Raw genomic sequence first — 15,357 nt, 5'->3', positions numbered from 1 at the left:
CCTTCTCATTTGAGCCCCTGGATCCAGCTATGCCTGAAGTCCACACCTGGATTTTCCTGAACACAAAATTACCTTTTATTGCCTAAGCCAGTTTGAGTTAAGGTTCTGTTACTTTCAATTAAATATCAACTTGATATTATAGTTAGCTTAACACTTGTCTGTTTTTCCTCCATGAGAATGTAGGCTTTTATAAGGGGAAAATTAACTTACCTCTTAGAACTTAGTATGTAGTAAGTACTCAACAAATATTTTTAATTCAGTGAAGACAATGGCAGCAAGAGAAGGAAGAGGGAAATAAATAGAAAAAGAGAGAAACTGTGTCCAGACCATATTTAAAAAGCAGGGCTGCCCCCCAAGACCTGAACACCCACTCATCTTAGAAATCCGACTGTTCACATTAGTCCTGATTCCCCTGCCCAGACCCAGCTATGAGGCCAGCTCAGATGTGACCTGCTTCACTGGCATTCACTCATTCAAGCTCAGGTTGCCTTGGCTTTGGTTTTTAAATAACAAGAAAAAGCAAGAGAGTCTGCCTGAAACATCAACGTGGGGCTCAGAATTTATTTGCTGGATCTCAAGGATTTAACAGTCGAAGGCACTCCCTACTTGCCTCCAGTTCATCACCAACATCCAGGCAAAGAGAATCACTTTGGCTTTGGGGACACCCACCAATCATACTGCCGAAAAGGGGGACTTGATGTTCACTTACGGAAGTGCAGCCAAGAGGAAGGGTGGCATAGAGGACCTGGAAACCTCCCAGTATTTCCACGCCAAACAGTTAACCTGAAAGATGAAAGCAGTTCTAGGAATTGAGTCCAATAAGACCAAACACAGATTGTGCTTTCTGTGGGTCAGACACTGTTCTAAGTGCTTTGAATGCATTCACTTATTAACTTATACATTCACTTTAACAGCCTAAGATGTAGGTAACACTATTACACCAAGTTTATGGATGAGGAAACTGGGACAAGAACATGATGCCCACAAAAATTTAAGTCTGAGAATGCTCACCACAGTTTCTTTTATAACTATAAACAAGACGTGACCTTAAGATACATCACTAGGGGACTGACTAAGTAAATTATGGTATAGTCATATGGTGGAATACTACGCAACTATTTTGTTTCCATATGGTAGATTTATGTGTGCGTGTATCATATACATTTAAACAGAACGTTGTGTATGGCATGAGCTTATTTGTGTTTTTTAAATTACATGTAGATATGTTTTAGATATACCAAAAATTCTCCAAGTCAATAGCAAACTTCCTCTGTAGTTATACCTCTGAAGCCACATGACTGACATTTGAGGCAGGATAAATCCATGTTGCAGGAACTGTCCTCAGGATCATGGGATGGTTAAGTAGCATCCCTGGCGTCTACCTCCTAGATGCCAGTAGCATCTCCCCCAGGTGTGATGAAAAAAGGTGTTTCCAGATATGTCCAAATGGTCCCTTGTTGGAAACTATGCTCTAGGAGAAATTTTACTTTCTCTCTATTGTTTTGTTTTATAAGAATTATGTGTTTTCAGCAAAAAGATAAACAATAAAGGCAAATTTTCTAATTACTGGTATCTGAAGGTTCTTAGAACTGGGCAGAGTCAGGTAAGGAGGTTTATGGAGACATCTCTTCCTATTTGAAGGTGCAGGTCTTCCTCAAAGCGGGCCTGAACTCTATCCATTGCATCAGTTGGATAAGTGGAAGGAGACAGCCACGCCAAGGTCCAGGTTAAAGAAATTACCTGCTTCCCACCCTACCTGGGTAAGGCTTTTTGTAGATTTCAGTGGTTCTTACCAGGGAACTGTCAAAATGAAAGGTATCAGGCTTCGTACCTGATACCTTTGTACCTGGAGCCCCAGGGAAACTCTGCAAGTGGGGCTCTGTATTTTTCAAGTTTTGCTGAGGTATAATCGATATGCAGAGAATTACACATATTTAATGCATACTCTTTGATGAGACGAGCACAGGCAAACATCCGTGATGGCAGGCATCACCACAGTCGGGGTAATAGGCGTGCCCAGCATCTCCCAAAGTGTCCTTCTGTCCCTTTGCTTTGGTTCTTTAGAAAGTGCACATAACTTGAGAGCAACCCTCTTAGCAAATTGTGAAGTGCAGATACCATATTGTGAACTGCAGGTGCTGTGCGGTACTGCTAACTGCTGCTGCTAAGTCGCTTCAGTCGTGTCCGACTCTGTGCGACCCCATAGACGGCAGCCCACCAGACTCCCCTGTCCCTGGGATTCGCCAGGCAAGAACACTGGAGTGGGTTGCCATTCCCTTCTTCAATGTATGAAAGTGAAAAGTGAAAGTGAAGTCGCTCAGTCGTGTCTGACTCTTAGCGACCCCATGGACTGCAGCCCACCAGGCTCCTCCGCCCATGGGATTTTCCAGGCAAGAGTACTGGAGTGGGGTGCCACTGCCTTCTCCGCTGTGTGGAACAGCACATCACAACTCGCTCATCCAGCAAAACTGAAACTTGCTGCACAGCAAACAAGCCTTCCAGGCAGTGCTGATGCAAGCTCGGCTTTGAGAACCACTGACAGAATAAACAATCCGAGGGAATGACAGGCTTCATTAAAATTTTGCACATTATTCTAATGATTTCAAAGGATTATATAGTTGGCTTTACCCTTCCTGGCTCTTGGGGAGAAAATTCTCTTTTCATTTTTGTTCTGTTGCAAATATTTTCAAATTTTCCTTGTTATGGCTGCTTAGATACACCCATCATTTAAAAGTGGGACATTTAACTTCCAACTACATGGGTGTTTTTTAAGTATCCTTGATATTAATTTTCTCATTTAAATGCTTTCTTCTCTGCAATCACCCTCTTTGTTTTTTCAGTCTTTTAACTTTATTGAGGTTTTCAATGGCTAAGTCAAAGAGCTTTCTCAGTAAATGTTACATTGCACGTGAAAATATGTGGATTATTTTCAAATATCTTCTAATATTGATCTCTAACACAATTCCACAGTGATAAGAGAACAAACCCTGTATGGCTTCAATGCCTTTAGACCAGGAAATGTTTGCACCTTGTTTTATGGCCCTGGATATGTTCCAGTGTCTCCTGGTTTATAGTCTACAAGAACTTGAATAGAATCTATATCCTGCTGTTGTGTGAAAATTGTATAAATCTTAATTACGTTGAATTGGTTCATAATGCTTTTCAGGTCTACTATAAACTTTCTGCCTATTCATTCTATTAATATTTGAGAGTTTGATATAGAAACTCCAATCTGAAATTATCTACTTAAAAAAATAATTGTAATATATAGTGGAACTCTGTGTGACTTTGTTCAGTATTTTTCAAGTCTCCTTGGAAATGTGTTATCATACTTCCATTATTTAAAAAAGAAAAAGAAAAAATAAAAGATTTTTTAAAATAATAAAAAATAAAAATATATAGAAGTGGGGGGAAAAAAAAAGAAAATGTTATTGCTTGGAAACATTTCATTCAGATCTGAAATGCACAGGCCACGTGCTCACCCTCTCAGACACTATACAGCTCACTGCTTACACTCCAAGTCCAAACGCTGCTTTCCCAGGCCTGTTTTCACTTATTTAGATATAGTGAAAATCAGGCACTGCTTCTGGTCTCCCCAAAGAGTTAAAGAGTCTCCTTAACTGTTTGGAAAGTGAAGTTCTAAATGAAAAATTAAATTCTCCCAGAGGACTGTTCCCATGCCAGGCTACCCCTGGCAAGAATAGAAAGGTAGATGAGGGTGTGACTAGCACTCCCAGGAGAACATAGTTGTAAACGTGCAAAAATGGTCTACTTGCCAGCTGAAATCTGAGGTTCACACCTGGGTATAGAATAGCCCGTCTGCTGAGACTCTGGCTGCAGAGGCATGGGTATGTGGAGCTTTTAAAACAGAAATTAGAGAAAAGCTGGCTCAATACTTGGCCCCATATCATCACCTGCATCAGTAATCCTGGCACGAGTATCTTAAGACACCACAGTTAATCCACCCGGTGACCGGGGTAGGGAGAGAGAATGAGAAGCAGGGAAGGGCTTTGATGGTACCTGATATGGTGAAAGCAGAGAGAAGTTGTTCTCGAAATACTGGAAATGAGCCAGAAAGGAGTCGGCGCTCATAGCGTCAATGTGGGGGCACGTCACACCTTTGAGCAGCTGCCCTGCACTAGAAAATTAGACAAGGGGGCCCAGGAGAAAGGGGCAGCAGGGAGGAGGAAAGAAGGAGCAAGAGCAGGCAGATCCGATCCGACACCCACTGCGGGCAGGATGTCCGACTCTCCCTCCGGGGGAATTAGGCTCCTGGAGAAGGAGACTGCAGAGGGCTCGTCAGCCCCAGGCTCACCTCAGGAGCTCCTCAGGTCTCCTGGTCGTCTTTGACAGAAGCTCAAACAGGAACAAGGCCTGAGGGAAAAGAATGATTGCCACATTGATGGACCACTCATGGGCCATCGTCCTGAGTCCTATGCTCCCATTTCACAGATGGGAAAATGGAAGCTTTGTTATTTACCTAGAACCACACACTTGCGGGAATTCCCTGGTGGCTCAGAGTCTGCCTGCAATGCGGGAGGCTCGAGTTCCATCCCTGGGTCAGGAAGACCCTCTGGAGAAAGAAATGGCAACCCACTCCAGTATTCTCGCCTGGAAAATCCCATGAATGGAGGAGCCTGGAAGCAGCATTCCAAAAAGTCAGACACGACTAAGCGTCACTTTCACTTTCACTTTCACACAGTCGCTAAGCGGCTGAGCTGGGATCTGAGCTGGTGTCCTGTGATTGCAGAGCCCATGCTCTCACACCCCAGGTGGTCCAGGAGGTGAACGAGGAGCCAAGTCAAGGCAGTGAGGTGGGAGGTTTACTTCCTGTGCTCAGAGAAGCCGCTGCCCAGTTGAGGACCCCCTGCAGCCCCTATTTCATGCCCACCTGCTGGTTCCCGAACACACACCATTCCAGGAAGTAAAACTGACGATGACTAGACCAGGATGGGCTAGAAAGTTCCATAGATGAAGAATCTCCTGGGTCTTCCCTGGTGGTCCAGGAGTCAAGACTCCACGCTCCCAGTGCAGGGTGCCTGGGTTCAATCCCTGATCAGGGAACTAGATCCTACATGCTGTAGGTAAGAATTCATGGCCCCTTCAACCTCTCTGCGCTCAGGAAGTCGCCTGTCTAAACAGCTCACTCCCCACCCCCTAGAACCCCTGCCTCCTCCCCTGGCTTACTGTCTCCTTAGCACTCATCAGCATCTATCATCTAACAGGGCACACATTTATTCCCTGGAGTACCAGTGGTTAGGATGCCACGCTGTCATTGCCAAAGACCCAGGTTCGATCCCTGGTTGGGGAACTTACATCCCACAAGCCTTGCAGAGGGACCAAAAAAAAAAAGAAGAAGAAGAGGCAACAGGTATCAGTGCATACATTTAACTACTGATCTTCTGTACTGTCTCCCTTATTAGGAAGGAAGCTCCCTTCACTTCCGTGTCCCCAGGACCATGAACAGCACCTGGCACCTGAGAGGGCAGAGAAGTGGCCAGGGGCTCCATAAACACTATGAACGAATGAATGAATGCAAGTGAGAGGGCGTTCAAGGGCCTCCACAGCACAACGCTCCCCAGGCAGCCCCAGTAGTAACCGCTCTCATGTGCAGTGCATGCCCAGCAGAGTCTCATGAGGAATGAGCCCCATTTTGCAGATGAGAAAACTGAGGCCATGGGAGGAGAAGCAGTGACCCCAAAGTTAATCAACAGTAGCCCGGGAATTCACACTTGGGTTTCATCTAACTTAACACAAAAAAGATCTTCACGACCCCGATAATCACGATGGTGTGATCACTGACCTAGAGCCAGACATCCTGGAATATGAAGTCAAGTGGGCCTTAGAAAGCATCACTACGAACAAAGCTAGTGGAGGTGACGGAATTCCAGTTGAGCTCTTTCAAATCCTGAAAGACGATGCTGTGAAAGTGCTGCACTCAATATGCCAGCAAATTTGGAAAACTCAGCAGTGGCCACAGGACTGGAAAAGGTCAGTTTTCATTCCAATCCCAAAGAAAGGCAATGCCAAAGAATGCTCAAACTACCACACAATTGCACTCATCTCACATGCTAGTAAAGTAATGCTCAAAATTCTCCAAGCCAGGCTTCAGCAATATGTGAACTGTGAACTTCCAGATGTTCAAGCTGGTTTTAGAAAAGGCAGAGGAACCAGAGATCAAATTGCCAACATCCGCTGGATCATAGAAAAAGCAAGAGAGTTCCAGAAAAACATCTATTTCTGCTTTATTGACTATGCCAAAGCCTTTGACTGTGTGGATCACAATAAACTGGAAAATTCTGAAAGAGATGGGAATACCAGACCACCTGATCTGCCTCTTGAGAAATCTGTATGCAGATTAGGAAGCAACATTTAGAACTGGACATGGAACAACAGACTGGTTCCAAATAGGAAAAGGAGTACGTCAAGGCTGTATATTGTTATCCTGCTTATTTAACTTATATGCAGAGTACATCATGAGAAACGCTGGACTGGAAGAAACACAAGCTGGAATCAAGATTGCCGGGAGAAATATCAATAAGCTCAGATATGCAGATGACACCACCCTTATGGCAGAAAGTGAAGAGGAACTAAAAAGCCTCTTGATGAAAGTGAAAGAGGAGAGTGAAAAAGTTGGCTTAAAGCTCAACATTCAGAAAACAAAGATCATGGCATCCGGTCCCACCACTTCATGGGAAATAGATGCGGAAACAGTGGAAACAGTGTCAGACTTTATTTTTTTGGGCTTCAAAATCACTGCAGATGGTGACTGCAGCCATGAAATTAAAAAACGCTTATTCCTTGGAAGGAAAGTTATGACCAACCTAAATAGCATATTCAAAAGCAGAGACATTACTTTGCCAACAAAAGTCCATCTAGTCAAGGCTATAGTTTTTCCTGTGGTCATGTATAGATGTGAGAGTTGGACTGTGAAGAAGGCTGAGCGCTGAAGAATTGATGCTTTTGAACTGAGGTGTTGGAGAAGACTCTTGAGAGTCCCTTGGACTGCAAGGAGATCCAACCAGTCCATTCTGAAGGAGATCCCTGGGATTTCTTTGGAAGGAATGATGCTAAAGCTGAAACTCCAGTACTTTGGCCACCTCATGCGAAGAGTTGACTCATTGGAAAAGACTCTGATGCTGGGAGGGATTGGGGGCAGGAGGAAAAGGGGACGACAGAGGATGAGATGGCTGGATGGCATCACTGACTCGATGGACGTGAGTCTGGGTGAACTTCGGGAGTTGGTGATGGACAGGGAGGCCTGGCGTGCTGCGATTCATGGGGTTGCAAAGAGTTGGACACTACTGAGCGACTGAACTGAACACTATTCTGCCTCCTGAGTTTGTTGCTGTTGTTCAGTCACCAAGTCATGTCTGACTCTTCCCAAGCCCATGACCACAGCACACCGGGCTTCCCTGTCCCTTACCACCATCTCCCGGAGTATGCCCAAGTTCATGAGTTTAATCACACAGAAATAAGTTTGTTTTACCAAGTACCAAGTTAACCTTAGAACAGACCTTTCCCACAAGACAATCAGAAGTCCAGGCACCACCTCTGGGCGTTGCAGTCGTACCTGACTCCTCCGGATCTCCTTTTCCTTCAGGACTGTGGAGTTGAATCCAGGTTCCCTCCATAAATCAAAGAGAGACACTTCCTTAAAGAAAGCGCCCTGTATTTTGACAATGCCAGAGGCAGTATCTCCTGCTTCCATCACCTGTCAAAAGTGAGAAGAAACATAATAACAACTTTGCAGAGAATGGACTGAGTGTTGGGTGAGGGCCAGGGGCTGCATCAGTTGGGTGCTTCACGGGCAATAAGTCCCACCAGATCTGCTCAGCAACCCAATGAGGTGGGGACAGTCCTTATCCCCATTTTACAGGTAAGAAAACCAAAGCTTAATGAGTAATTGGCTGAAAGTTGATAATGTGAGATTCAAGCCCAATTCTGTCGTATTCCAAAACCCACACCCTTTAACCACAAGAGCTACAGCTAGCTATCTGCAAGGTATTGGTATTTTAGGCCCAACCCTTTGAGTTTCTTTCTTAGCAGACTGTGCAATTAGACATGGCAGGTCCAACAGGATATGATGCCCAGAAGACCCACTGCAAGTGAGAGCGAGAAATGTGGACATGGCTTTGGAACAGGAAAGGGGGGCCTTTCTGAAGCACTAGGGGAATTCAGGATTCATTTCCACATTTGAAAACCAAACCCCTAAAACATTATGACAGCAAGAAATCCAACTGAAGAAAAGTGTTTCGGATTCAGCTGGCTGGGGACAGCACCAGGGTCTGGGGAGAATCAGGTTCAACCCAGAGGCACTTTCTGGAAAGGAGGGGAGGTGGGCATCAGAAGAAGGCATTCTCCAGGCTTAGAACAACCCCACCCAAAGACAGAGCCCCCTCACAAAGTCCCAAAACCACACGCCTGAGAGCCCCAGGGGTTGCGGACCAGACATCTTCCTCTCACCTTGCTCAGGACAGCGTGCTGCTGGGCAGGTGACAAGTCGGACACGTGCAGGGAGGTGGCGCTTCTCAGGAGCTGCATGAGGTCCCTGCGGTCCATGGCGTGGAAGGCCTGCGTGCCGACCCCAGCCAGCAGCACGCCCATCTGACTGATGTTGTAGAAGGACAGCACCTGGGGGCGCCGGCAAGGGAGGGTGAGGACCAGCCTCGGGGCTGCACCTCAAGGGCGTGTACCAGGCCCCACTGCAGGCTGGGTGTCGGGAGGGGCGCTGGGGCACCACTGTGAGCAAGACACAAGCTGCCCTCCCAGACCCTCCTCCTTCTATCAGGAAAGAGACTTAAGTATCAAAACACAACACACAGGTAACCGTGCCGCTGGGGTAATCACTATGCCATCCGAGGCCACAGCAGAATTAATAAAAAGCAGTGGAGGAGGGCAAGGCAGCCCACTCCAGTATTCTTGCCTGGAGAAACCCCATGGACAGAGGAGCCTGGTGGGCTGCAGTCCATGGGGTCATGAAGAGTTGGACATGACTGAGCGACTAAGCACAGCACAGTGACCCATATGCCACCTTTGACCAGGCAATGGGCTCTCTGGTGTAATCTGATCTAGCTGACGAGATTTAAAAATTGGGGGGATCCTATAAAAATCCAAATTAGTGTTTCTGCTTTATTTAAAAAAAAAAAAAAAAAAACACACCTGAACATCAGGCAGTACCCACAGTGGCAGCAATGGGCAAGAACCTTGGGGTGGGTCACGGCGTCTCTGTCTGCCCTGCCCACCCCTCTCATGGGACCAGGAGAAGCCTGCTGCCCTCCGTATGTCACCCATCAGGCAACTGACACAGCAAAGCCCCGCACTCATCTATCTTCACGTGGCAGCTTTGAGGTGAATTAAAGAAGCATTTTAGGATGTGAATCTGATATTTTATATATATTAAAAAAAATATGACCGTAGCTGGACACCTTAACAGAAATCATGCCTGTTTCCCAACCCCTCCTTTGGAGTAAAGAGGCTAAATGTAATATAATCAGAAAATTTTATTGGTTTTAAAAAAAAAAAAACCAGTTGAGTGGTTTCCTTGAGCTATTCCATGTAGAATGAACAGCCTCTTACTGTCCTGAAGGAGAGCAGACTTTTGAGCACTTGGCTTCTTAGCAAAAGTCACCTCATTCCTCTGTAAGAAGAGTTGGATGCCAGGAAAGGGAAAAGCCACTCGGTCCAGGGCTGGGAGGAACAAGACTGTCTCCCTCAGCGCTCTAAAATCACATTCACAGAGTGGACTTAGGTGGCCCCAGTCAAAACAGAAGGTCTGCAAAGCCTTCAAACTAAAGTCACCAGAAGTCTTGAAGGGACAAGATGGATGGTCTACCCTTAGCCTTGAGTCAGAAAGGAGAATGAGTGGGCAGTGGTCATGGCGCCATGATAGAGGCAGTCAGCATGGGAATGAAACAAGTGGGCTCTGAAGCCAGATGCCCTGGGTTCAATCCCAGCCCTGTCCCTCTCATGTGGCCTTGGCAATTCCCTTATACGCTCTGTGCCTCATATGAATGGCCTAGAAAATGGAGGTTATAACATTACTGACCTAATAGGGTTGTTGGGAAGGTTAAATGATTAACTCAGTGATAGCTAACACTCACGAGCTTGGACTCTAGGTCACGTGTTGTCCAACCTCTTCCTGTGTACTGACTCACATAAACCTATGGTATAGGAGCTACTGTTATCCCCATGTTACAAAGAGGGAAAGTGAGGCAAGGAGAAGTTGTCAGTTTCCCACTGTCACGCAGCAGACACTGTCACACAGCAGACACTGTCACACATGGGAGACCAAGGATTGGCACCCAGGTAGCCTTCTTCGGCACCGTCTTCTTACCAATTGGCTGTCCCTGCTGCAGGTCTATAACCAGCCCTTCGGTCTTGGGCCATTAAAACAGAGTCCAAAGCTCCAACTGACCTTCTGGTGGGCCAGGTATTTGGCAGACAAGATGATGACCTGGCTCCTGGCCCAGCCCGAGACCTGGTTGAGGGTTGAGATGGCACTGTGCACAGCCTCAGGGGAGAGGGATTCCAGCTGACTGTGGGTCAAGCCCACGACCGCATCTGACAAAGAGCCCAGAGTCTCATTGAGGGTCTGGTTCTCCGTGGCAATTTCCAGGAGCTCAGCTTTGAGCTAGAAAGGGAGCAAGCCAGGGTGAGAGTCGACAGCAAGCAGGAAGGCGGCTCCTTCAGACTACACCCCAGCGTGCACCCTCCCCCTCCCTGCTCATCCAAAGGAAGGGGGCTCCTGCTGAGGCCAGACCATGAGTCACCCCGCTGAAAGTGCCACCTCCTCTGGCCTTGACCTTCCTATGCTCAAATTCACTCTATGCTTCATTTAAATATTAATTTGTTATTAAATCAACCTTAAAGCATGGCAGAAGGAAATTTTGTTCACTCATAACTCCACCACATTCCTGTAGCATCTACATTTTTTTTTGTGACCTTGAACTCTACATCCTGTCTATATGGCCGCTTTTCTTTTATGAAATATCCAGGGAAGCTTTATGATAATATATAAATGTGTAAAAATAATTCTCAACAGTAAAAGTCTCCTGAAAACTCTACCTCAAAAAAAGTACTATGGTTAGTAATTGGGTGTTTATGTTAACAAAATTTATTATGCCTATATAAATAAACTATGGTATCTAGTCTTTATATAGGTGTAACAGGAACAGAAATGCAACTTTCTACTCTATTTAAAATTTTTCATTTAAAATTATGTCTTACAAGTTTTCACGTTTTTGTGATTCCCTTATTTTTTATAACATGCCTGTCCAGTTATAGTCAAGTGTGTTTCCCAACTGCTTTCAGTAAAGAAGGTGATCAATTTATCTGTTGTAATGTGACCTCTATACAAAAACAACAACAACAACAGAACGGTTTGTGTTTTAACACCTGAATTTGCATGAATCACGTAGTCATGTCAGAGGCGTGTACGCAAGTATTCCAGATGGCCACTGGGGGGCAGCAGAGTAAAGTGAAAGAGACAGCTATCACAGCTGGTTTTCTCCAAACTCAGCAGCTCCCCTCCCCTAGAGATCAGCTTCCACATCTGCAAAAGGCCTACAGCAGTGGCTCCCAACGTGTGGGGCTTAACCAGTAGTTTCAGCATCACCTGGAGAGTTGGAAATGCAACATCTCAGGTTCCACCCCAGCCCTCCTGAGTCAGGTATTTATTAAGCTGTTTCTAACAAGCCCTCCAGCTGATTCTGATGCACCCTCGGGGTAAGAACTATTGATCCAAATGAGACAAAGGGTTCTCTCATATCTAATTGCACCGAACTTTCTTCTTGGTCACAACTGTCCCTGTGGCCCTAAATTACACCTATTTTCTTATTTTTGCTTGAGCTTACTTGGGAAGGATTCTTTTCCTGGAAAACAAAAATATGCACTGACCAACAAAATGCCTATAGTGTCAAATGTCAAATGGGACTGAGGATTTGGTGATGTGTGAAAAACTGCTGTGGAATAACTGATGATGTTACCAAAATTTTCTTGAATATTGCTCTCATGTCATCTTTCCCATTTAGAAAATGAGAAACACAAAAAGAAGTGAGAAAGGGGCTTCCCTGGTGGCTCAGTGGTAAAGAATCCTCCTACCAATGCAGGAGACTAGGGTTCAATCCCTGGTCGGGGCAGATCCTACACGCTGCAGAGCAACTAAGCCCATGTGCTACAACTACTGAGCTTTGCTCTAGAGCCTGGCAGCCGCAACTTCTGAGCCCACAGGCCTAGAACCCGTCCTCCACATCAAGAGAGCCACAGCTATGAGAAGCCTGCACATCACAACTAGAGAGAAAGCCCATTCAGCAATAAAGACCCAGCATGGCCATAAACAAATAAAATCTTTTTAAAAAAAGGAAGAAGTGAGAGGAGCCAGGCAGAATTAAGACTTCAAGGGAAGAAAGGAGAGAAAGAGATGGAGTCAGGAGGGAAATGAGATAGTCCCCATGTCCCAATTTGCCCAAAATCTTGGTCTAGGAATTCAGTAACCCCCCTGGCTACATCGGAATCATCTGAGTAGCTTTGAAGACCTACCATACCCAGGCCAAACCCCAGACCAATAACTTGAGAATCTCTGAGGGCAGAGCCTGGGGAAGGGACATGACACTAGTAGAACCAGATTTGAGTTCTTTTATTTCCTCTCTATTCCAAGCACAGTCACCAGCCAAGCAGCTTCAACATCGCCTGGAAGCTTGTCAGAAACGCAGAGTCTCAGGCCCCACCCAGACCTTAAATCTGCATTTAAGATCCCCAAATAACCTCACGCACATTCAAGTCTGAGGTGGACACTCTGATTGAACTTTGATCTATTCAAGCTTGTCCTACAGTTTTTTGTTGTTTCTCCCTACTTTAAGCTCATCCCGGTGTTTCTGCTGTGGCTGGACTTAGATCTGATTCACACTTTCTTGCAAAGGGCAGACAAGACTGTTCCTCCCATTTCTCTGGCTAGTGAAACTGAGGCCAAGGGTGCGGGGCCTCACAGCACTTCTGCACCTTCTGAACACCAGCCTGGAAGCCCCTCAGGTGGCTGCATTTGATCATCTGGTGAAGGAGGACTTGGGCCACAGCAGCGTCCAGCAGCTCCAGGTCATCGTAGAAACAAACCAGCAGCCCCAGCCTGCGTGAAAAGATAAGGGATGCTGGTGGAGGGCGGAGAGGAGGGGGGCCACAACCAAGACTCCACTCCAGTTAGAACCAAGAGGTCACAATCGTAGCAGCTGCTGAGCACCAGGAACCGTGTTGAGCCCTTTGTATCTCATCACAACCCTGCAAGGTGAGTGCTCTCATTAGCCCCATTTCACAGAAGGGTAAACTGAGACTCAGACAGATTAAGGCAAGTGGTGCCGGGCCTTAAATCTAGATCCATCCAACTACGCTGTCTCTCCTCCTGGGGCATTAAGGGATACAAGGAAAGCATTCCTTATCCACACAGAGATAAGAGATTTGCCCACCCCGAGGGATTCTCTGAGGCAGAAGTTTATTTCCAGGATGCTTTACAACCAACACCCCTAGATGATGAGGCTTCAGAAGAAAATAAAAAGACATGAGTCAGAACACTGTAGGAGCAGAGATGAGATCTGAACCCTGGTCTAGCTGGAAGCGCTGCATCTATTGGTTAAGAACGTAACTTCACCCCAACTGGAATTTGAAGCTCAGCTCTGTGAGACACCTGACCTCCAGCAAGTTACTTCTCTGCAAGTTACTTCTCTACACACGGTGTGCAGCCCACTCTCTACTATAACCCTGCAGCACACACTCTACTATAACCCTGCCTCTCTAAGCGTTTAATGGGGAGGTTTCCTTTGCCCATCATAGCACGTCATAATAAATATGATGAATGAAGGAATGAGGAGTACTGTGGGAGTTAAATGAGAAGATGCATACCAACTGATTAGCATACTTCCTGGTAGATGCTAAGCACTTATTCTGAAATGGATGCTCTTAGCATTAGTATCGGAGAAGGCAATGGCACCCCACTCCAGTACTCTTGCCTGGAAAATCCCATGGACAGAGGAGCCTGGTGGGCTGCAGTCCATGGGGTCGCTAAGAGTCGGACACGACTGAGCGACTTCACTTTCACTTTTCACTTTCATGCATTGGAGAAGGAAATGGCAACCCACTCCAGTGTTCTTGCCTGGAGAATCCCAGGGACGGGGGAGCCTGGTGGGCTGCCGTCTATGGGGTCGCACAGAGCTGGACATGACTGAAGTGACTTAGCAGCAGAAGCAGCAGCATTAGAATGGAATCTACTTGACTTAGCATGGTTGGAGCACCTAGTTGACCATGATCAAACACTGACACTCTCAGACATGTCCCCAGGAAAGCAACCAGCTCAGGGAAAGGATTTTAAAGTGTGTCTAAGGAGAAAAAAAATACTCAGTGGAAGTGAAGACCAAATATTAATAACCATATTAAGAATAACTAATCTTTATTGAGCACTTTCTGTGTGCAAATGTGCTTAATCCTTACAAGGGTCTTAATGAAATAGGCAGCTTATTAGCTCCCATTTCACAGATGGGGAAGTAGAGACACAGGGAGGTGCAGATCACACAACTTGTAAGTGGCAGAGCCAGGATCAAACCCAGGACTTCTGGCTCCAGGCCCCATGTTCTTAATCACTAAACTATTTTTTGTGTAAGATTGAAGGCGGGAGGAGAAGGGGACAACAGAGGATGAGATGGTTCGATGGCATCACCGACTCGATGGACGTGAGTTTGAGTAAACTCCGGGAGGCCTGGCGTGCTGCTGTCCATGGGGTCGCAAAGAGTCAGACACGACTGAGCAACTGACTAAACTGACTAGAAAATATAGGGCCCATGCTATTGAGTGAAAATTACTAAGGACAGGGGAAGAGGTTGTAAGAGTTTTAAATGAGAATATTCTCTGCAGGTGACTTTGGAAAATGTAAGGTCATGTGATGCTGTCAGAGGAAGGTCTGTGACAGTAAGACCCTGGGAGATGGAGAAAGGATGGTGAACGGTGCCCACCACCCCTCCTCACTGCACAATTACCCCCCACATTCAAACCCTTTCTGGGGTCACCAGGTACACAGCTCCTGGCCCTTCCCTGCTGGAAATGGTTCCAGTTCCTGGGAATCAGGTTACAATCACTAAATTCTAGAGCTGACCTCACTCCAGGGCTCCCTGCCTGAGGGTCTAGGATACAACCGGTTCACAAATATGAGGCCCGTGAGCTAGCTATTTCCAATACTCGACCTAACCAATTATAAATGACACATTTACAACTTGGAATGGAGGGAATACCAAGAATGTAAAAAGTTCCATTTCTGTGCTTAGAGCTGGAATCTTAGCACTTGATAGATAAGGCTGTATAAAATGTTAGCACATAGGA

General features: G+C 46.1%; 1 protein-coding gene across 1 annotated transcript in view; it reads right to left on the bottom strand.

The window, feature by feature from the left end:
• OTOA (otoancorin) overlaps positions 1 to 15,357 on the bottom strand; it is a 79,470-nt gene that overhangs the window by 32,433 nt on the left and 31,680 nt on the right. Inside the window, exons 12-18 of the mRNA XM_070779794.1 lie at positions 13,000 to 13,123; positions 10,418 to 10,633; positions 8,467 to 8,634; positions 7,574 to 7,714; positions 4,316 to 4,374; positions 4,021 to 4,138; positions 710 to 783 (exon numbers count right to left, since the gene is read on the bottom strand). Coding sequence (XP_070635895.1) covers positions 710 to 783; positions 4,021 to 4,138; positions 4,316 to 4,374; positions 7,574 to 7,714; positions 8,467 to 8,634; positions 10,418 to 10,633; positions 13,000 to 13,123 — 900 coding nt within the window. The remainder of the gene's footprint in view (positions 1 to 709; positions 784 to 4,020; positions 4,139 to 4,315; positions 4,375 to 7,573; positions 7,715 to 8,466; positions 8,635 to 10,417; positions 10,634 to 12,999; positions 13,124 to 15,357) is intronic.

This window comes from Bos indicus, chromosome 25 (assembly GCF_029378745.1).
Source record: "Bos indicus isolate NIAB-ARS_2022 breed Sahiwal x Tharparkar chromosome 25, NIAB-ARS_B.indTharparkar_mat_pri_1.0, whole genome shotgun sequence".
NCBI classification, from domain to species: Eukaryota; Metazoa; Chordata; class Mammalia; order Artiodactyla; family Bovidae; genus Bos; species Bos indicus.
Note: the sequence above shows the minus strand (reverse complement) of the source record. Positions and strands in the feature narration are given on the sequence as shown.